At 37.4% G+C, this 23,240-nt stretch overlaps 2 protein-coding genes across 9 annotated transcripts in view; one reads left to right on the forward strand and one right to left on the reverse strand.

Annotated features, from left to right (window-relative positions):
* HPS3 (HPS3 biogenesis of lysosomal organelles complex 2 subunit 1) overlaps positions 1-12,274 on the forward strand; it is a 43,445-nt gene extending 31,171 nt beyond the window's left edge. For 2 of the 7 annotated variants that reach the window (XM_019023904.4, XM_055383613.2), the window contains 6 exons: positions 1,453-1,638; positions 1,994-2,182; positions 3,146-3,253; positions 6,335-6,541; positions 7,194-7,284; positions 11,417-12,274. In XM_019023904.4, the coding sequence (XP_018879449.3) occupies positions 1,453-1,638; positions 1,994-2,182; positions 3,146-3,253; positions 6,335-6,541; positions 7,194-7,284; positions 11,417-11,544 (909 nt within the window). In that variant the 3' untranslated portion in view covers positions 11,545-12,274. Of the gene's footprint in view, positions 1-1,452; positions 1,639-1,993; positions 2,183-3,145; positions 3,254-6,334; positions 6,542-7,189; positions 7,285-11,416 lie in introns of those variants that run through there. The other 5 variants (XR_002005303.4, XR_008678635.2, XR_008678634.2 and 2 more) reach the window with 5 other exon arrangements.
* The window catches only part of CP (ceruloplasmin), a 66,604-nt gene continuing 45,434 nt past the window's right edge, over positions 2,071-23,240 (reverse strand). The window contains exons 13-20 of one of the 2 annotated variants that reach the window (XM_063704291.1): positions 22,803-22,942; positions 21,317-21,445; positions 18,877-18,983; positions 17,736-17,952; positions 17,161-17,300; positions 15,569-15,731; positions 5,249-5,353; positions 2,071-2,179 (exon numbers count right to left, since the gene is read on the reverse strand). In XM_063704291.1, the coding sequence (XP_063560361.1) occupies positions 5,262-5,353; positions 15,569-15,731; positions 17,161-17,300; positions 17,736-17,952; positions 18,877-18,983; positions 21,317-21,445; positions 22,803-22,942 (988 nt within the window). In that variant the 3' untranslated portion in view covers positions 2,071-2,179; positions 5,249-5,261. Of the gene's footprint in view, positions 2,180-5,248; positions 5,354-12,896; positions 13,043-15,568; positions 15,732-17,160; positions 17,301-17,735; positions 17,953-18,876; positions 18,984-21,316; positions 21,446-22,802; positions 22,943-23,240 lie in introns of those variants that run through there. The other variant, XM_019023902.4, reaches the window with a different exon arrangement.

Consider the following 23,240-nt stretch of genomic DNA (forward strand, 5'->3'; position numbering starts at 1 on the left):
CACAGATTAAGAGGATTGGACATTTGAATGGTGTACCAAGAAACACAGGCTTTCCCTTGGAAAAGAGGTCATTTAGGGACACTACCAAAGGTGTTAATCATTTAAGGGAAGAAAATAAGAGGTAGTGTAATTGAACGCTTATTATTTACCAGGCCTATTCTAAGCTCCTTGCATATATCATTTAATTCTTAATAATGCTATAGGGTAGGAGTATTATACAAATGAGGAAATTAAGACACAGAGAGGTTAAGTAACTCATCAGGATCACACAGCGGTTAAGTTGTAGAGCCAGAATTGAACCGGGCAGCCTGATTTCAGAATCTGTGCTCCTGCACTGTTTTCTTGCCAGACTGGCCAAAGCCCACAGTATGACTTGGGTTGCTAAAAAAGGAAGAACGTAAGTGCTTTATCACTATACAAATGACATGCATCGTTATGATGAGGAGAGCAAGTCAACATCGGAATGTCTTCTGTTTTGAAGAGTAGAATTCTAGAAAAATGAATTTTATCTCCATAATTTTGAAAAAACTTAAGATATATTAGTCATCACTTGGTATTTGTGGGAGATTGGTTTCAGAACCTTCTACAGTTACCAACATCCACAGAAGCTAAAGTTGCTTATATAAAGTGGCATAGTATTTGCATATAACGTATCTACTTTCTCCAATATACTTCAAATCATCTCTATATTACTTATAATACCTAATATAATGTCAACTGCTATGCACATAGTTGTTAATACTGCATTGTTTAGGGAATAATAATAAAAAAAAATCCGTACATGTTCAGAACAGAGGCAGTTCCCCCCACACCCATTTTTTTTTTTTTTTTTTGAGAGCCTCGTTCTGTGGCCCAGGCTGGAGTGCAGTGGCGCAATCTCAGCTTACTGCAACTTCCACCTCCCAGGTTCAAGCGATTCTCCTGCCTCAGCCTCCCAAGTAGCTGGGATTACAGGTGTGTACCACCATGCTTGGCTAATTTTTGTATTTTTAGTAGAGATGGGGTTTTACCATGTTGGCCAGGCTGGTCTCGAACTCCTGACCTCAAGTGATCTGCCCTCCTCGGCCTTCCAAAGTGCTGGGATTACAGGTGTGAGCTACTGCGCTCAGCCATCCCGAATATTTTTGATCTGTGGTTGGTTGAATCCAAGGGTGTGGAACCCACGAATACAGAAAATTGACTGCATTTTCAAATCAAGTAGACCTAAATATAAAGCTCTCTACAAAAAATAGGACACCTTGATTCTTAGTTAAATGTTAGTAACTTCTGTAAGACAGTCAGTGGTGTCCTTCTTTGGATAAGAACTAGCCTTTATAGTCAAAGAAAAAATTGTGATTAAATTATTAATAGCTTAACCATGCATTGTGAATGCACTAGCATGTTTAGTATTTCTAAGATGGACAATCTAAATACAATGTACCTTTTGTTCCTAAATTTCTTTCTTATCTGAAGATGAAGTTGGTATGTGGCTTCATTCTGGAACCTCGGCTGTTGATTCAACAGAGAAAGGGACAGATTGTTCCAACCGAGCTTGCACTTCACTTGAAGGAGACTCAGCCTGGATTGCTTGTGGCTTCAGTTCTGGGCTTGCAGAAGAACAACAAAATTGGAATTGAAGAAGCAGATTCCTTTTTTAAGGTTTGTCACTTTGAAAATGTGATTTTTCTGGATGGCCTCATTAAATTGGTGGTGGGGAGGGACAGAATAAGAGAAGTGAGTTTTTCATTTGTTTGTTTATTGAGAAAACAGACATACATAATCAGTTTATAAGATAAAAGTACTAATTAAAAGACTATATCTGTAGAAACTTTATTTGTACATCCTAGAATCTGTTCCTTTTAAAAATGTCTAAATTTGCTTTTGCCATGGCGCTAATGCTAATGGTAAATTATTAATTGTATGGCCCATGTGATGCTGTGATATTCAGCCCAGCTGTCGCTTTATCAGTGCTATATTTATCTGGAATATAGAGGCTTCTTTTACTGTTTTCAAGGTGCTTTGTGCTAAGGATGAAGATACAATTCCTCAGCTCTTGGTAGACTTTTGGGAAGCTCAGCTAGTGGCATGTCTCCCAGATGTGGTACTTCAGGAACTGTTTTTCAAACTCACATCACAGTACATCTGGAGATTGTCTAAGAGGCAGCCTCCTGACACCACACCATTGCGAACGTCGGAGGATCTGGTAAGATAATGGGATAATACCTTAAATTTAACTCATGCATTGCCCATTACAAAAACATACCTTATTTTTAATAACTTATTATAAAATCTAACCTAGTTTTCTATTACCAGGTATCTTATTTATGCAGGAGTTAAAAATACACTTGAAATTTGTCTTTAACTGAAGTGGCCTACATTTTAAATAATTTTGTACTCTAAAGAATGTCCTCTACTTATTAATGTCCCTCACTTACTTGCAGTGGTAGCTCAGTTGCCAAAGCATGGAGAAAGGGACTTCTTCCAGAACATCAACTCATCTGTCCTTCCTCAGCAGAGGATCATTAAGTGGAACATAAGAGAGAAGACATCTGCAGACCTCCTTGGTGGGAGAGGAACTGCAGAAGGCTGTGGGAGGGAGACTTCCTTAGTGGGCCCCCATTTCCTGTCTGTTGCACAGACAGGAGCTGTTCTGTGGCACTTGAGGCAGCCAGTAACAACTCTTTCTACCCTTCTTGCTACCGTTCTTGCTCCTAGCCCATTTCTGTCCCAGCTCATTAGCCATGGCTAATGGAGGGTTAAGTGGAAAAGTTACCAGCTTCTTGAATAAGCAGGGCTTCTTGGGAATTGTCTTGAGAATTTATGAAAGATATTTTGCCTTCTAAAGAAAGTAGTATTAATAAAAATTATTTCCAATATTCTTTTTAGGTATAATTGGCTTAAATGCAGTATTGCTCTTTTTGCTAGAAAGTGCCTCTTTGGAGTATTTACATTTTAAAATATAAGGAGATATTTAGTGTAGAAGCAAGCAAGACTGAAATATTTTCCAGGGGAAAAATTCTTAAAAACTTTCCTTCCCATTCCCAGGAAAGTATATACCTAATTCTATGACATGGCAGAGAATTAATGATTGCTTTGCTCTTTGTGGAATGGATAAGCAAGCTTTTGTTGTTATATTTTGTTTATGAGAAATTCTTTTATGTTTTAGATAAATGCCTGTAGTCATTATGGCTTAATTTATCCATGGGTTCACGTCTTAATATCATCTGATTCTTTAGCTGATAAAAATTATACAGAAGATCTTTCAAAATTACAGGTAAGTAAAAATACCTCCTTTTCTTATGAAAATGCATATTACAATATAGTGTAAGATTAAATTTGCTGAGACCCCAGGTGTCCTGTTAATCTAGAATGTAGAATTTTGAGGGACAAAATCCATAGTTAGGCATACTCAGGAGACTTGGAAGGAATGCCTGCCTCTGCCTGAAACTGATGATGGATGAAACACCTGTGCTGAGCGGCTGCTTTCGTTGTAGGTGGATGAACGAACTTCACCAAGTCTCCTGGCTGATTTCCTCATTTTCAGGATGGGCTTGAAAACACTTTGTGAAATGAAAGTGTGGCAAATGTTTAATGGTGTTTTTATTGATGTAGTTTGTTTTTGTTAGTGTTGACTTACACATTTTAGGTCTCTAACCCAAGCCAGGCACTGCTATTTCTCTTATAAGAAACAGGTCAAAGTAGTTAGTTTATCCAGCTCCTGAAAAGGATTTTTCAGGAATGAGGGGGATGATTAGAGAATGTGGATCATCCTTAATAATTCTGACCGCAACAGTGTTTTGGCTGGCAGTGAGAATTAAAGTCCACATTTGACTTGGTGGATCAGGCTGGGCCACATGAGCATATGATTTTATTTAATGTAGTTCAGTGGCCCAAAAAACGAATATAATTCCCACATCTGTTTTCTTTGGTCTTCCCAGTGTAGGTGCTAACATACAAAACTTAAGATTTCCTATTAAGAATTCTGAGTTTCAAGTCACTCTTGAAAAATTTAGCAGCTCCATTAACCCAAGGCCCTCATTGCTTCTGACCTGAGGGTTGGGGCTGACCCGCAGCCCCTCCTTGGGCAGTGCTCTCACTGTCCTCCCGCACAGTTATCATCTTTGTGGCATCCTGACCCAAATGCTGAGTGTCTGTTTTCCTTATCGAAGCTGCCCTCATGCATCTTCATCATTTGATTGGCCTCTTTAGGCTTTTGAATTTGCAGTACCTCATTTACACTATGGGAACTACTGTAAGTGTAGTTGTTACTTAGTGTCAAATTGGGAATGGGGCTTAGAGGAGGGAAGCTGAAGAGGCCATATTGCTTAGACTCAGCCTTCAGGTGGGGCTGTGGTGTTCCCAGAGATGGCATTATTTATGTGCTTCTTTAAAAAATAACCAAAGAAGATTCTTCTTGTCTCTTGTCTCTAGTACCATTGTGATACAAAGGCTTCTGAGGGGCTAGCCTCAGATTTTGTTCATTTCACGAATATTGCTTGAGCATGTGCTGTAGATGTTATGGGGAGCATTGGACAAGACAGATGGAGCTTTGCCTTCCTAAATCATACACACTAATTACATATTTAAAATTGTAATTGGAATAAGTGCTATTAAATTTTCCCTGATAAAGCTTTAAAGCATATTTATAATCATTGCTTAAAAAAGTATAATTCAGTGATCTTTTAAAATTTGTTTTAAAATATTTTAAAAGGAAAATCTTTGCTATTAAAGGAGGAATATCTTTGCTATTAAAGGAGCAAAATCTTTGCTGTTGAAGGAGAAACATAGTCTGCCTAAACTTTTATAATTTTTTTTTTAAAGAGACAGAGTCTCACTCTATTGCCCAGATTGGAGTGCAGTGGCAATCATGACTCACCGTAACCTCCAACTCCTGGGCTCAAGCAAGCCTCCCACCTCAGGTTCCCAAAGTTCTGGGATTACAGGTGTGAGTCACTGCACCTGACCTTACTTTCAAACTTCTTGATTACATGGATAAAACTAAGTAAAAGTTCATGGGTAGTTGAAGTTATGACTACTTTCATTTCAGTCATAATTTGGTACACATGCCCTGCTCCTTCCTACTGCCCCCACTCCCTTCCCCATTATCTGGATTAGTCAAGAGTTAAATATAGAGGTAATCTATTTTCTTCCATGTTGGGAGACCCTTTGAGTGAGAGATTATCAACCTTATTTCATCTCTGCCATCTGATTGTCAGGAAATTATTCACATGAATAATTTATTAAACTTGCAGGAAGAAAAGGTACCAACCTTATTCTCCTGGTCATTCCTTGGTAGATATTTGGAATAAAATAATCACGCTGACTGTGATTGGGTAGATCACATTCCATATTCTCCTATGAGTCTCAGAAGATGCTGTAGCAAAAAGGGTACAGGGACAAGAAAATTAGGACATGACCATCTCATCTTTATCCTGGAGAAGGGGAAAGTGGAGATTATTTTGGTGGTAGAATCAAAAGTAGTGTTTATAGTTTAATTGCTTGAAGTAAATATTGGTAAAGTTGTAAATTCTGAGATAATACTGCTCCCTGTTATTCATCTTGTGACAAAGTGATATTGATAACAATGATTAGTTCTAAACAATCACTTTAGTCTTATTAAGTGTTAAATTTTATTTTTGCATATGTATGTAGCACATGCGTATAGAAAATTTGGAAACTACAGGAAGGGGTGTAAAGAAAACAAGGAGTAGGCTTTGTTGTCCCATCCTGTGTACTGTTTCAAATTGCCATGCTCTTCCGACAGTATTTCTGTATGTGCATTTACCTATGTAGATTTTATAAAACTGATCATGTTCAGAATATAATTTTGTATTGAAACTTTTTTACTCATTTTATCATAAACTTTTTTTATTAACTAGCCTTTGAAAACATAGTTTTCATGGCTGTGTAATGTTCCATTATCTGAGTGCCATATGTATTTACTCATCCTTTGTTGTTAAACATGTAGATTACTTCTACATTTTCAATATTGTGAATACTCTTGCGGTGAACATCATTGGACATAAATCTTTAACCACAATGTTGATTATTCTCTTAGGATAGAGTCCTAAAGAATGCCCATTGGTTTTAATTTGCAGTCCACACAAAGCAAATAAAATCATGTTATTTAAAAATGATTGCTTTCTATTAAAGAGATCTTTAAACTAGAGGTAGTTTCAAGATTATATTATACTTAGATTTATTGAATAAGGACCACATGCATGTGCTCTAATATGGCATTCATTCTATTTTATTTTTGGCAAGTGAGGTTTAGTCTTAAGAAATTGAATTCTGCATGTTGTGTTTTAGTTTTTGAGGTGCCTCATTTCATAACATTTCACTTTTCTGTTCATAGTCTCTTATATGTGGTCCTTCATTTGACATAGCTTCCATTATTCCGTTCTTGGAGCCACTTTCAGAAGACACTATTGCCGGCCTCAGTGTCCATGTTCTGTGTCGTACACGCTTGAAAGAGTATGAACAGTGCATAGACATACTGTTAGAGAGATGCCCGGAGGCAGTCATTCCATATGCTAATCATGAACTGAAAGAAGAGAACCGGGTATGCTTTTTCAGATTATGTTTTTAGGCTTGATCAGTGATAATCAGATTTGATAACCTCATTTCCTTTCCTGCAAAATGGGGACAATTTATGCTAATCCAACATCATAAGGCTGTGTGGGTCCATTGAGCATATATGTTTAATATGTTACGTGTTTTGAGTACTATTAAATGCTGTTAAAATATATGGAGATGGTATATTATCATCATTAAACATCTTTTGTTTGGAGATGAAGTAGTTGATTACCTGAAGATTTGGGAACAGTGTATGATGGGAAAATATTTTCTCTGCCATATGGTTTTTAGTTTAGAAATTAGAAGAATTTTAGACCTTAGTTCTTTTTTGTCTTCATTCCTTCCTTCTTGCCACATAGGAGATGATAACGGGATATGTCTGTTACTTCTTGAAAATAGCCATGTACATATGTACAATATATGTATTACTGGGTTTTCAAGTTACAAACCTGACTTTTATGTTATAGTTAAGGCAGAAGACTGGCTGCTGATATAATTTATGTTATAACAAAGTTAGCTGCCTTAGACAAAATGATGTATTTTTGCTCCGTGCTTTCCTGCACAATCTTCTTATTCTCCTTTGAAATCTGAGAATAAAATGCATCAAACTAAAATTTATTCATTTTTTCCTAAGATAGACTCTGTGGTGGAAAAAACTGTTGCCTGAACTTTGTCAGAGAATAAAATGTGGTGGAGAGAAATATCAACTCTACCTGTCATCATTAAAAGGTAAAATGATTTTTTTTTTTTTTTTGCTTGATTATAAACTTAAGTTTCAGTTTTAAATTTGGTGAAGCCTTCTTAAGTATTTTCATATGATTCTCAAGTGAGACCGAGGGCCTTTCAGAACCATCTGGGGAGCTTATTTTCAGCATTCACGTACCCTCCCCTTGACATTTGATATTGATTTATCTCCTAGTCACAGAACTGATGTTCTTTTAACTTAATCCTTTCAAACACTTAACAAATTATCACAGTCATAGAAAATGACAGCATCAGTGTTTTAAAATGTGAGTAGTCATTAAGGCAATTACATCTTTTATCAATGATCAGAGTACTTAATTTACTTCATGTAGGAAGTTAAGATCATTACTATTAAACATAATTATAAGCAAGTATTGATGAATAACAACCTCAAGGATTTAAAAGTTGAGTATCTAAATTGTACCGTATTTTACAGCATAGTAGTTATTTGAATTTTCATAATTCATAATCATAAATCTTGGTAGATATGTAATCTGTTTCTATACTGCTGTGTGTTAATATAATTAGTTGTTTTCCCGATGACAAAGGGTATGGGTATATCAATTGCAGAGCACATAAAATATTAGAAATTGACAGTGTTGAAATTGTGTTTTCCAGCCAAGACAGTTGATTTTTAAAATGTAAGGCCGAGTCAGTGGCCACTGGAGATTATTTTTCTGAAGGTCCCCCTTTAATTAAAGCTGTATGCTTGTGATTGGGAAGGGAAAGGGGGGACTTTATTCTCTGTCCTACCCATCTCCCTGATTGCTTTAGGTTTTCAGAAGATGGAAGTGTCAGATGTCTGATTGCTTTGCCCCACTTGCATACACTTTACATAATTTATCACTGACTGTTTGTGTTAGTGGAGCACTTTCCAATACAGACATCCCACATCTTTACACCTCAGCATCATCATTATCTTAATCAGAAGACTCTTTCTTCATCCTTTTCTGATCCACATCCACACACTCCACCCCAACTCACCCATAATCATTCCTCCAAATGTTGCATTTTTCTCTGTCTTCAAAATATATTTGTGTGTGTACGTGTGTGTGTGTGTGTGTGTGCGTGTGTGTGTGTGTGGGTATGGCTAATGAGACTAAGTGCCATGTGTGATTTACCTTTATTAGACTGTAATACCTCAAGAGCTGGCATAGTGTTTTATTCATTTTTCAAGCTACACATTCCTCACCAGCAATATGCCTCTCCTATTGGAAGCATTCTGTAACTGTTCATTGATTAGAAAGGGAGACAGCTGAAGAACTTTAGGTTTGTTTCACAGAAGGGTGTTTTCTTAACAGTTGTACACTGAAAAGAGCCCTGTACTGGGATCTGGAGAATTGGAACTGAGTTCCAGGTTTGCTACTTACTAAGTGTCCGAGAGCAACCCAGTTTTCTAATGTCGTGAGACTAAATGAGAAGTTCAGGACTGAATCAAAAGTTAAATGTTAGGCAAAATTGCAAGAGGGTGAGGTTGGAGATGAAGCTCAGGGACTTACATGCTTAGGAGTTTGGATTTCTTATCTCTCTAATACAGCATTTTTCAACCTTGGTAATTGTGCGTGTGCGTGGGGGTTTCCCCTGTGCATTTTAGGATGTTAAACAGTATCCCTGGTCTCTACTCATTAGATGCCAACACTACTGCCTCAGTTATAACAAACAAAAATGTCTCCAGATGTTGCCAGATGTCCCCTGTGGGACAAAATTTTCCTGGTTGACAACTGCCACACTAATGCAGAACCATTAAAATGGGTTAGTGGATGGGTTGTTTGTTTTAGGGAAATATTCAGTACTGTTTTTGTAATGAACCAGGCTTATTTTTTAAAATTCTGGTACTGTGGTAAATTACAAAAATTAAATTTAAAAATCATTTAAAATCCCACCATCCAGAAATTTTCAACCTTTGACAAATATTTTCTAGACATGCTGGAGGATTTTAATGGTACAGGTTTACATTTAGATATATCATTTATATGTAACTTGTAGATTTAGGTAGCTGGTGAGTGGAGTAGAGCAAGTAATTTTAACCTTCTCTTAGCCTCAATTTTCCCAACCCTAAATCAGGCCTAATACCCATTAGTTTACCCTATTTGGGATGGGGCTTGGATTAAATAAATAAAAACCTCAAAGGATTCTAGAAGGAATTAAAGAGAAGTTATACATGAAAGTACTTTATTAATTTTTAAAGTACTCTGTGAATTTAAGATATTGACCTTCTTGGAGTGATAACCTGTATTAGCCCCTCCTTATTTGGGAGAAGAGGAGAATTGGGAAGTGGTGAGATTTTTGTTGACTCTGTAACAACTCCACACTAGCTCTCCAACTCAGTTTTTTTGTTTCTGAGATGCTACTTACAGGCTCCACATTTAGGTAAGTAAACTGCTTTGATAGGAAAACGTCAATAATTCATGTTTTTCACATACATTTTGCAAGCTAGTTAGTAGTTGCTGTTTATTAAGGTCTGATTTTATGTCAGATGTACATCATTGTATTTTAGCTTAATTTTCACAGGAACTGTGGAAGCTAGCAGACAGTACCACTACATTATAAATGAGGAACCTAGGACTTGGAAGATTAAGTGACTTTCTTAAAGCCACTCAGTGAGTTGATGGAAGAGTCTGGATCTCTTCCCAAGTCTGTCTGGATTCCAGAACTAGGAATCTTTTCTATAAACCATTGCTGCTTTATTCATTAACTCTTTAGCAACAAAGGCAGTTCATTCTTTTGTGTAAAGAAAAATTTAGGTTGCTGTATATTGGACAGATGACTTTGGAATGGATCTTATATTTCACTTACTCTGCAAATTGAGTAAGCGATGGGCATGCAACGATCACACAGGGAATGGTACTGACATGTGGATAGAAGATGTAAGACCAAGTGGATGTTTATTGGGAACATTGTTCATAACTGTCACCCTTCTATTCCAGGAGAGGGCAGCATGTATCTGTTAAGAAGTTGTAGAATCATAAAGTTGCATTTTTTTTTTAATGTATGTTACGTTCCTTAATATTTAAAATTTTCACTGGGGCCAGGTGCGGTGGCTTACGCCGGTAATCCCAGTGCTTTGGGAGGCCAAGGCGGGCGGATCATGAGGTCAAGAGATCGAGACCATCCTGGCCAACATGGTGAAACCCTGTCTCTACTGAAAATACAAAAATTAGCTGGGTGTGGTGGTGCGCACCTGTAGTCCCAGCTATTTGGGAGGCTGAGGCAGGAGAATCTCTTGGACCCAGGAGGCAGAGGTTACAGTGAGCTGAGATCGCACCACTGCACTCCAGCGTGGTGACAGAGCGAGACTCCGTCTCAAAAAAAAAAAAAAATTGTTCATTAGAACACCATTGCAGTTTGGGGGAAAAGGAAGTAAATGGTCGTGAAAACAGATTTGTGCTTATTAACAACATGAAATGTTACATTAGGAACTAATACGGGAAAACATTGGTGTTTCTTATCCTATCAAACAATCTTTATAAATTAGCTTTTGTGTAGACTTAGCATTAAAAAGAATATTCAAATGATTGTACTTTTCTTTAGAGGATAGTAGAAATTGATTGCAAAATAATATAGTAATTCAGCAATGAAATAATAAATCCAAATTTCATGTGGCTGATATAAAATAAACTTCAAAGGATTCTAGTAAGGAAAAATAATTTACAACCATAAAGAAGCCTATGGATTTAAGAGACTGATTTTTTTCTTTGAAGTTATAACATTTTGTTACCTGAACTGGCTTCTTTTTTTTTTTCCTGAGATGGAGTCTTGCTCTGTCGCCCAGGCTGGAGTGCAGTGGTGCAATCTCAACTCACTGCAACTTCTGCCTCACGGGTTCAAGCAATTCTCCCGCCTCAGCCTCCTGAGTAGCTAGGATTACAGGTGTGCACCACCATGCCCGGCTAATTTTTTTGTATTTTTAGTAGAGACAGGGTTTCACCATGTTGGCCAGACTGGTCTTGAACTCCTGACCTCGTGATCTGCCCACCTCGGCCTCCCAAAGTGCTGGGATTACAGGCGTGAGCCACCACGCCCAGCCTGAACTGGCTTCTATTTGGTTGGTTAAGTAAGAAGAGATTGAATGAAAGACAGACTTTCAGTTCTAATTCAGATATTCTTTTCTACACAGAAACATTGTCAATTGTTGCTGTGGAACTAGAACTGAAGGATTTCGTGAATGTTCTCCCAGAAGATGGTACTGCAACATTTTTCTTGCCATATCTTCTCTATTGCAGTCGAAAGAAATCATTGACTTAAAGGTATCATTTGAAAAATACCATAATGGCATTTGAGACTGAATTTCTAAAAACTGAATGCCAAAGTACAAGTAGAGGAGTTTTTTATTTTATATATCACACACACACACACACACACACACACACACACATATGATACAAATGCTTTCAGGCTGCTTACCTTACCGTGTAGTGGTAACTATTCACTTCTTAATTTATGACCTCAATCAATTTAATTGTCTAGAATGTAAAAAGTCTTTAAGACATAAGAATTCCTCAAGCCATACATTTTTTAAGGTGGGGATTGACTTTTATTCCAGGGAACAACATCAGTTCACTGTTGTTGGAGACATGACAATCATTTTCATCCCAAGAACACTTTAAGGAAACATTTTACAAGTATGCTTGAAAGAATGTCACTAACTGGTCCAGAATTTTATCTTCTTGATTTTTCCAGATTTCTCTATGTTTTTGAGAAAGATGTTAATGTTTTGCCATGGTAAAAGATTTCAAACCTCATTTTCTTTGTTCCTTTTCTTGTTACTTTTAAGAAAACTCATGCTCTGTTTCTCTGAATCAAATGAAGTAGAAGTTTACAAAGCTAACTTTCTTCTTGTCTAGCTATTAACATGATTTGTCAAATGCATGTTTTTTTCAGCCAAAGCCTTGTTTCCATTTTTTGTTGATGTGTACTCTTGCTCTTTTAGCTAGAGTGTATGTGAAAATAAAGAAATATATCATTGTATTCACAACCATGTGTCTTCATTTATAACTTTTTGTTTAAAAAATTTTTAGTTCAAGTTTAGTTCATTGATATTATCCTCTGAATGCAGTTAAGGCTGGGCAGAAATTCTACTCATGTGACATCTGCCACAGGTCTATTTTGAAGCTTTTCTTCTAATGGCAATGTTTGTCCTTACCAGGATTTAATCTATAGAATTGTCTCTCAACTCTGCTCTTCTCCAGTTCCAGATAACGTCCTTAAGACCATCTGTTCAGGGGTTCACAAAACTCAAATTTGTGTCATTCTATTTTATTTATTTTATTTTTTATTTCCTTCCCTCATACCTTGCCCATTCCCTCTGAAAATAGGTGTGATGTCAACAGCATGTTAGAAGGATCAGTGGGAAGGCAATGATTGAAAACATTTCCATGAACCTTAATAGTGTTCCTTTGAGGAGCACCCAGGAGAATGTCTGGTCATAGATCTTTTTTTAAATGCAGTTTTATAAAACCCTAACAGCGGTGATATCATTAGACTGTATGAATCAGTTTTATTACCTAGTGTACAAGTGTCAGTCATGTATCATTATATAGTCTGTTGATCTTTCCATTTGCAAAAAATTAATAGTTTTCCCCCACAAATGCACAAAGTTGTATGCTTCCAGTCTTCTTTTAATGTTTATAGTCATTCCAAAGTAACATTCTATTTTACACTTTCACATACATTGTTATGAATCATTGGCTTTTCTCTTTTTTCCACTTATCACCAATTTATTTCATTCAGCCAGACTTGGTGTCTATAGAAAAAGAAATTTTAAGACCATTATTAAAAATAATATATGGTTAGAAATTAGTAGGTGGTTCTTTAAATGTATTCCAATTTTTAATGTTACTTTACTCCTGATTCATTTATATTTTTCTGCTTTTTATATGTTTAAAAATCTCTCATTCTATTGCTGCTTTATTTAAAGAAAGATTACTTTCTTCCCTACAAGATCTTTATTAATTGTAAAGGGAAAATGAATAACTTTACAATGGAGACACCTGGCAGACACCATCTTAACCAAAGCTTGAAGTTAACATAACCAGTAATAGAACCGATCAATATCTTGTGCCTCCTGATATGGTGTACTAAGAAAAACACAACATCATGCCATGATAGTCTTGCCAAAAGTGCATAACCTAAATCTAATCATGAGGAAACATTAGACAAACTCAAATTGAAGGACATTCTACAAAGTGCCCCGTATTAAGGAATTATTCAGAGTAAGGGAGACTTAAAAGACATGGCAACAAAGCAGTACATGATCCGGGATTTTCTTTTTCTGTAAAGAACATGATTAGGATTATTAGCGAAATTTGAAGATCTCTAGTTTTTAAATCATTGTTGCTTTTCTGATTTCGATCATTGTATTGTGGTCATGTACAAGAATATTCTTGTTTTTGGGAAAGATAGTTGTATGTGTATCTATACACGTCTGTGTGTGTACATACAGAGGGTGAGCATGAGAGGGAGATAGGGAAAAGAATGAGAAAGCCAATGTGGCTACGCAGATCATTAATATTTGGGGAATCTGGGTGAAAGGTATATGGGAATCTGAAATTATGTCAAAAAAGTTTCAAAAGTTTCTCTTCATTGAATTAATATGTTGTTATACATTCAGTAAGCAAACTATTGTATTGGATTTGGGTACTTAGCTAGAAATACAGAATATATAGTCCCTGCCTGTAAGAAATTTAAAGCTAAGCAGGCTTTTCTAAGACTCATAATTAATGTAAACTTGCTCAAAGCTTTATTGGACTTATTTAAAGATGATTCAGACTGATAAACATGGCCACTGATTTTATGGGCCAAAGATAGTTCAAACTATCTTCTTTTATTCAGTCTGCTGCTTTCAGTCTCATGTAATACCTTTTCTCTTTGCAAAAGTCAAATTTCTCTTTAATTTTTTATCTAGTGTTGATTTTTACTTCATATTTGCTATTTGTTCTGTAATTTTTACTATAGCTTTAAAAACTATCTTGCCTTTCTTAACCAAGCAGTAATCTCCCTCTTCTTTCACGGTTGTTACACAGGAGGAATCTCCTCTGTGGCTGTGTGTGTAGGGTTGCCCTGTAGTGCCATACTCTGCATGCCAGGCATTTGCACACATGAATTCCCCAAATGCCTCCATGTTACTTACTCACCATTATTTTTCTGAGCAAGACCATCCTTTTGTGTGGTTTACATGCAACCACATGTAACCACATGGTTGCAAGTGTTATTTAAAGACTAAAGTTTTCTTTCTCATATTTGGCTCTCTTCACCTTGTTCAAGTTATTGGCGTTAAATTTAGTGGCTTGTCTGTTAGAGTCTTTGATATTCTAGTGTTATCAGTGACTGCTCTAATAAAAAGGGCATTAATGGAAATAGTTTTTCATGATGTAAGTTGTTTGTGTAAGACCCAGGAGCAGAAATTAAAACTTTCCATTTGCACTAAAGGTTAACCTTTCAGGGCTTTTTAAATCTTCAAATATATTTACATTTATATTTTCTTCATTTGTATGTTCCCTTTTTCCCCATTTTAGGGAGGAAAGACATAGATTGGTTTTCTTTACATAATTTCCTCCCTTTGAATTTACCATTTCTAATTACAACAATCCTCAACTCGAAAGACTCAGGAAAGACCAAAGCCTGCAGCCACAGTGCAGGAATCTTACAAAAAAAAACTGTTCATTTTGCTCCATTTTAAGTGTGTGTGTGTGTGTGTGTGTGTGTGTACCTACACATGGGGAGGGTTATTGCAGGGGTTGGGGAGCAGTGCATTTAAATTTTGTTTCTTCCCTGGATCTTTCACAAACAATAATCAGTAAGGTTCCTCCTTCCCCTTGGAAGCACAGAAAAGACACTGCCTATTTGAAATTATATTATTTGGGGTTGTCTTGGGCTTCTCTTACATGGAGTTGCCACCTAGAAAAAAAATTGTTTTTTGTTAAGAAAGAAATTAGATTCTAAATGTGTCTTATGTAAATAATGGTTTGTTTCTTGGTAAATAACTAACATGACTACTCCCTTATATCAGCTTTAAGTATAATTACACATTTGTATTAACTTAGAAATGACTGGTGCTGTTACAAGTACTGGCTGTCAGGAAATGAGCAGTATCCCTCACCATTTAGCAGGAAAAAAATCCTGTTTGGAGGTAGAGAAGGAAGAAATCAGGGCAGCAGATTCACAAATGCTTCACGTTGATGCATCATATTGGGGGAAGTATTTAGGCAAAGTAGTTCCTTTAGTTATATCTTTTATATATGGCTTCTAGAATTACCACCTGGATATTCACCTTCATTTTGTAGAACGGTGTAAGTGGTTTCCATTCCAGCATGAATGTGGTCGGTCACATGGCAGTGGAGTAACCAAATTCCAGGTGTTCTTGGAAACATTTCTAGGGTTTGGTATGTTCCAGGGAAAATGTCAAAGACATCAGAACTATAAACGCCCCTGTGCTTAATTAGAAAAATGACAAATAATGTATAATATTGTATATGAGAGTTCACTCATGTCATTTGTTAATGTTCAGCTCAGGGATATTGAAAAAATGGATAAATCTGTTTTTAAAAAATCGAGCTCGTTTCTGTGTTTAATACAAATGGTAAAATGTGGTTTTTGTATTCCTAATAAGTCTTTGGTATCCACGTCAAGTGGGTGTGAAAGAAAGATGTGATGAGAATGAATTCATCAATCAGGACTACCCACAAACCTCCTGTACCTTGATTCTGGTTTGCCTGTTTGTCATAGCACTTAAGCTACACAAAAGGAACTCAGCTGTGGCCCCATTTCAGCCCTAGCCTCACTTTTGCCTGAATCTGTCCTAGCTTGTCTGTGAAGCTTTAAGTCAAGGTAAATAATAAAGGAAGCAGAAAAGGAGGCTGATGAAAAACGACAAAAACCAGAGGCACTTCAGGGAGTCTCGGCTGGAAACAGTTGGGTGACAATAGTCTATTTCTGCAAGGATAGAATTGAAAGCCCACTAAGAATACAATATATCTATGTAAAACAAAATGCAGGTAACAAAACAGGCTTTCTGCAGTATGCTTTTTGATAACTTCTGCATTTTCTAAATTAGCCCAAAGCATAAGGAAAAAGCATTTCCAGGAGGGCCACTGGCTTCTGCTGAAATCAGTACTGAGAAAGAATAGAAGTAAGATTGAGATGTACAGACCAGTTGCTTGTCACCTAACTGATCTTGCTCACCATGGGCCATTTAAGATACAGAACTTAGAACAGGCAGGGCAAGGGTTATAATAAAGTCTTCTTGTGGTCTCTACTCTCATCCATCATTATGTGAACATTCCTACCCTCTTTGTTAGCAATTCCGCTCAGTTGCCTTAATCAGGAATCTGTGAGCAGAACTCCATGAAAATTCAGTTAAAAATGCAAATCCTAGGAAGAGCTCAATGTGTAACAAAGGCTAGTGTGTCAATTGAAATTGCTGTGCCTTATATAGGCATCCCTCAGTATCTATGGAGGATTGGTTTCAGGAATGCCCCCATACCAAAATCCATGGATGCTCAAGTCCCTTATATAAAATGGCATATTTCCATTTAACTTATGCACATCCTTCCATATACTTTAAATCATCTCTAGATTATTATAATACCTAATACAGTGCCTACATATCATTTCATTTGCATGGATTCAACATAGTACTCAGTGCAGCAGATCCAAGTTTTGCTTTTTGGAACTTAGTGGAATTATTTTTTCCTGAATATTTTCAATCCATGATTGAATCCTGGGTGGGGAATCCACGGATATGAAGCACGGGCTGTACTCTTTGCAGCTTTTTTCCATAAGTCTCTCTGAGGAAATATTTTCTTCACTTGTATTAAAACATTTTCAAACAGAGCAAGAGTAATTGCCATGGATAGCTCTTACCTTGTATTGGAAGCTATGGCCGTGAAAATGTACAGTGTGTAAGTCTATTTCATTGCCCATTCCCATCAGATACCAGTTGACTTCATCTCCCACGTGCATTGTGAGGCCTTGTAGGTTTCCAAACATTCTTCCATTAATAGCTAGGGAAAGCATATGGTTTTATGTTACTTTTCAGGATATTTTAAACCAATAGCTATTTCAAAGAAAATATGATTATTAGGTTAATGTAAAGAATCTTTTTGATGTAATAGGACTTATTTTACTACAAATGAGAGAAATGGATACTTTAAAGTCAATAATATCACACTGCTTTTCTAGGCACTTTGCGCCAAAAGCCTTAATCTTAATTTTGGATTATTTCAAAGGAAATGAGATTTTGGAATTGGAAAATAAATTAGCAAATGATTTTGAACATAGTCCCCTTTTTGTTTTGAACAGAATTCTACCTGACATACAAAGTGAGGCAGAAGTGGTTTATTTTAAGACAAAACAAATGAATGGTCTCCAAAATAATTTTATTTGAAGGAGAAAATGACAAAAAAGTAGAAAAATTGTTTTAGAATAATGTTACATACCATGCATTTTATTGCTTTCTATGAATTCCTCATCATCTTTGTTTACTTTCTCGGGGTGATCAGAGTATGTTTTGATGTTGTCATCTAAGTACCAAGATTCATTCTCATCAAAAACTAGAAACAGAAGGGCAAATTCCAGTTTCTTCCTGGGATTGAATACTTCCAAGTAAGGTCTTCGACAAACAATCAGGGGGCCAATTAATCCACTGTAGAGGTCCTGGAAACAAGGAAAATCTTCAGTAACCCTTGTGAATTAGGTCAGGATTTCAGAGAACTGAGACTTTGCACCCATGGCCTCAGGAATTTTGGAGAGACCAATTGAAGTAACAGACTTTGCCCAATGTGGTACTGCCAATTTAGCAACTTTTCACTTGAAGTAGTTAAATTGGAACAATGGTGAGTAGTAGGTAGGTCATGTGGGTGATGCTGACATAACAGAAATGTCTGCAGAGGCAAAAATTAGCTCAGCTAATGAGCGGTGATTTTAAAAGAATCCCAAATGAACAGTGTTGGTTTGTTCCATAAACTCATGAACTCTTGAGTGTGAGCCAAGCACTATGGCAGTCCCTAAAAATCCATAGATGAATGAAATGTGTAATAATAAATAGCACCACAAATACCAGAGTTACTCATTTGTTTGAGCCAGAACTCTGAATTATCAAGGAGCTGCTTCCCCCGGCTCACTCAGGCACTTCACCCACCTATCTATAACTGACTCCATTTCTTTTCTCCCTCCTTACAGTAGAGGTCCTTGAAATTTGCCTCACGTATTACAACGGCCTCCCAACCTCCAGTCTCTTCCCCCTCCAAGCCTTCCTTCATTCCACCAGAATGAAGGATCTGAAATGCAAATATACTGCCATTCTTTGTCAATTTTTTAGTGGCTACCTGTGACCCACAAGACAAAAATCTAAACTTCCCAAATATCTTGAAAGGCCTTTGAGCTGTATCATATTAGAAAATGTTAGATTTTTGTCTTGTGTGTCATAGGTAGCAGCATAGTTACTAAAGTAGATTGCAAACAGTTTATTTTCCTAGGATTTTAACATAGAATTGGACCACAGGAAAACACTAACCTTGTCTTCCTTCAATTGTGTGTCTATTTTAGGAAGTGTCACAAAACAAATGATTTGTATTTTACCTTAACTTGATCCACAGTTGAATAATAAGCCCATGGAATACAAGCAGAATCCTCTGTTCCAGCTCCAGATCTTTCTGGGATTTTCCATACGTAAGTGAGAGTTTCACCTAAATTCATCAAGTGTTAATGGATCTGGTTGTATTTGGTTTATATTGTACACACACACACACACACACACACACACACACAGCCTTGATAACTAGGACCCAGGAACTGGAAATGTCAGTGTAATTAGTTTTTAAAAATTGTGGTACTCAAGATTCTTTTCAGGAATTTAGTTTTAAGATGAACTGGAAGACAAAATTTTGTCATTTTTTGGGTTAATTTTAAATTAGCTATAACCCACTTGCCATACCACAAAGCTAGGAGGTGTGTACTTCAATATTACAATTTGAAAAAACTTTGCAACCAATCTCTTCTTAGCTTGAAGTTTGTTTTCCTAATATACTTTTTTCTCTTCAGATACCAAGTGATTTTTCCCCAGTGGCTGGCACCTTTCCCGTAATCTCTGCATGTGTGTATCTGGACTATTTTGTGTAATTCCCTCAGCTTCAGCATTGGCTTCCTTTCCTTGTCCTCTCTCATGATCGTCCTTAGTGAGCTCATGATTCCTGGCGAGGAGCCATTAGACCTCTTGATCTCATGAGTCACCGACTTGACACAGTTATGTTTACCTCCCCTTCCAGTCCATCTCATTCTATCACACCATGTGCTGTTTTGTCACTACTCCCACATACAAGACATAACCACACCCTCGGCCTTGGCATTTTGAAGACGACCAGTTGCTTCACCCTCCTGCTTTGCCAAGGCCCTTACCCTTTTCCCATGTGCTCTAGGCTTTTCTCCAGTCTGATCTGGGTTTCCATTCACCTCAGGGCTTCCTGTGCAACTGCTCACAGACCTCAACTTTTGGCCATGCCCACTCACCAATCCCAGCCACACTCATTTTCCATCCCATTTATTTAGACCACACCATTACATATTCATGCTATCACACTAACCTGCCAGAGTCCAACAGACATTCACTAGAGAATCAAGCAAGACAACAGAGATGGTCTCAAGTGATGTGGTAGACGTCTTACTTTTTCTTCAAGCCTCAGTCTGAACTGTTCCTATGTCCTCACCCTTTTTCTAAGCAGAAAATTTCACTAGAATATAAAGTATTGATTCACCACCTGCACATATTACTGTCTTGCCATCTCTGCTTTTACTTATTCTCATAAGCTGCAAAATAACATTTTCTTCTCTTTTCCACACCCCTTTACAACCTGCTCTTCCTCCAGTGGTCAGTGCCCAAAACCTTGGGGTCATGCTTGACTCCTCTCTTCCCTAACACTCCCTAGTGCCCATTTTCCAGCAGGTCCTTTTAGCACCACCTTTAAAATAGAACCAGAATATGATAATATCTCACCACTTCAGCCACTTCCACCATATTCCAAATCTCGATGATGATGATGATGATGATTTTACCCAGATTTTTGCAATGGTCCTTAACTGACCCCAGATTCTGTCCTTGCCCCCTTATGGTCACTTAACCACACATCACCAACAGCCCCTTAAAAAGTGTCCGTCAGAACATCAGTCTTAAATCTCGAGTCTGGGGTCCTTCCTACTCCATCTGGCCCCTGCTCTCACTGGATCTCATCTCTAGCATTCTGTCCCTTGTGTGCTTTTCTTTAGCCTCTGGCTGCCTTGCTGCTGCTCAAACACACCAGGCATTGCTCCTGTCTTCGGGGCCTAGAATCAATTCGTGCACAATTACCTGAATTTCATTACTTCTCAAACTTTAGGTGTTTTCAGCAATGCCACCTCCTCAAGGAAGCCCTCCTGACCACTCTACCTAAAATAGCACCCTTGCTACACCCTGCTAAGTTATTGAGAAATAGTCTTTTCCTGGAAGCCAACTTTACAACTAATAGAAGAAAAATATGGTTCTTATTAAAGAAAATGCTCACCTATGTATATAATCTGTTTAAGATTTTACTCTATGTTTATTAAAGAAACATTTGATGATCTCCTAATATATGCCAGATACTGGACTAGATAGGGGGAATTTAGAGTTCCAAGTGGCAGCCTCTGGCCGTTAGAACCGCATGTGCTAGAGACAGGCGTGGGAACATCCAGCCACATACGGTGTGGTAGATGCCATTTGAGCTGTGTTCTAGCTGAGCGAGGAGACAGCATCTCTCTGATTCACGCTTGAGGATTCATAGATGTCCACTACCTTCAGGTTTTTCTCTTAAGCTCTCCTGTGGACTTTTTTTTTTAGTACAAGCATGTGCATGTACTTGCATACACACAGACACCTCCTTGCATCCCCTCTTCACAACTACCTCCCTTTTCACTTTCTTGGTCCAGACTCTCTATGATGAGAGTAATCTGTGGAAAGGCTGTACAGCCTGTTAAAATGCACCACCCCCACCCCCGCCCCCATGAGTACCTGGTAATGTTGGAGTAACTGTAGAACTCTCTGTTTGTACCCCATGGGCATGTATTGAGTAGGGCCTTGTGGCCATGTTTTTAAAGATAATTTTGACTTTGTCTCCAACATCTGCATGAAGTTGTGGACCTGGCAAAAGTGAAGAGGAAGAGTGTCCAATCAGAAGGTCTAACTTAGTAATAAAAACAAAGATCAGCAAAGATAACTTGTTTCTCTCCCCCATGGGTTTGTGGTATAATACTCTTGGATTTATACTGCGTCCCAGGGAATTTGGAATCAATACACTGGAAATAAAAATGGAGACCATTTGTTTATCTCTTAAGAGTTCTAGGGGAGGTTTGGCCTGAAAGTCCTTTGCAGAGTACCGGTCTAATCATGGTGGGTTGGATATCTGGCCAGGAGTCATTTTGCAGCCGTTGCTGTGGGGATACCCCTCCCATTTCTACCCTTTATCCAATCTTAGCTTGTCTCTTGTCTGGTAGGATTTTTGTGCTCCAGCAACAATGCTATTTTGCCTTGGTGTCTTAGTCTAGGGGTTGAGGATAACCAAGCCTCAGGGGAATGCTGACAGTATGGGAACACAGTGGGGTGGGGATGGGAGTGGGGGTCCCTGCAATTGATAGTTTTAAAGAAATGTCTCAAGACCAGTGTTGCTCGAGTTCTAGACATTCTGTCTTAAAGTGAGTCCTAAAAAATTGAAGGCAGCTTTGCCCCTGCTTTGTGCGTGGTATCATTTTTTCTTTTATTTCCTGTTGTAATTAATTTCCTTTTGTATATTTCTTCTTGTAATTAATCATTTATATTTTAATTTTAAAAGTAAATAGCTATAATTTGAGAGGAATGGGTAGGATAATGGGGATAAATTGGTTAAGAATTTCATTAGGGCCAGGTGTAGTGCCTCACGCCTGTAATCCCAGCACTTTGGAAGGCTGAGGTGGGTGGATCACTTGAGGCCAGGAGTTTGAGAGCAGCCTGGCCAACATGATGAAACCTCATCTCTACTAAAAATACAAAAATTAGCCAGGCGTGGTGGCCCATCCCTGTAGTCCCAGCTACTTGGGAGGCTAAGGTGGGAGACTCACTTGAGCCCAGGAGCGGCAGGTTGCAGTGAGCTGAAATCACACCACTACACACCATCCTGGATGACAGAGTGAGACTCTGTCAAAAAACAGAATTTCATTAGAAAATAGTTTCTGGGAACTTCACTAAAACTACAGGCATCAATTTGATAAAAACAAAATATATATAATTTCATCAGTATACGGGACAATACATAGTTTCCAAGAGAAATAAGTAATATTTTACTATGTCATATTATTTAATAAACATCAGTCTTATTTCATTAGATAACTAATTTTTAAATTTTTATTTGAACAACTTTGATATATGAACCAAGAAAATGAAACCCATAGACATGAATTGACGGTTACTGCAGGTAGCATCACATCATTAACCCACACCTGATAAACTGGAGATATTAACATACCTAGAATTCCCAGATGTTCTTCTTCAGCTTTTCTCTCCGCTGGAACACGGAATGTGCTATCAGTATACTGCCGATACACAACTTTCTTGTACTTTGAGCCTATGTAAAACTCTCCCTTATCTAAAAATGCATTTGAAACACTTAAAAAAAAAAAAACTAAGATTAGTATTTGTCTTAATGAAAATGTAACTTAAGTTTTAAACTTTAAATTTTGAATAAAAATATAGTTTTTATTAGAGTAATTATAGTAGTTTTTAATCATCACTCTTCTATCCAAGTAGGAATGAATAATAAGACTTTAAAAGTATGTGTGGTAGAAAGCATACCTAGCCATCTGAGTGCAGCCATCTGAGTCCTGGCCTCTACCCTGCCACTAGCGAAAATTTCCTCCAGCTAGTCACTGCCTATTGGAACCTCAGTTTTTTCATCCCTAAAATG

This window comes from Gorilla gorilla, chromosome 2, assembly GCF_029281585.2.
Source record: "Gorilla gorilla gorilla isolate KB3781 chromosome 2, NHGRI_mGorGor1-v2.1_pri, whole genome shotgun sequence".
Lineage (NCBI taxonomy): Eukaryota > Metazoa > Chordata > Mammalia > Primates > Hominidae > Gorilla > Gorilla gorilla.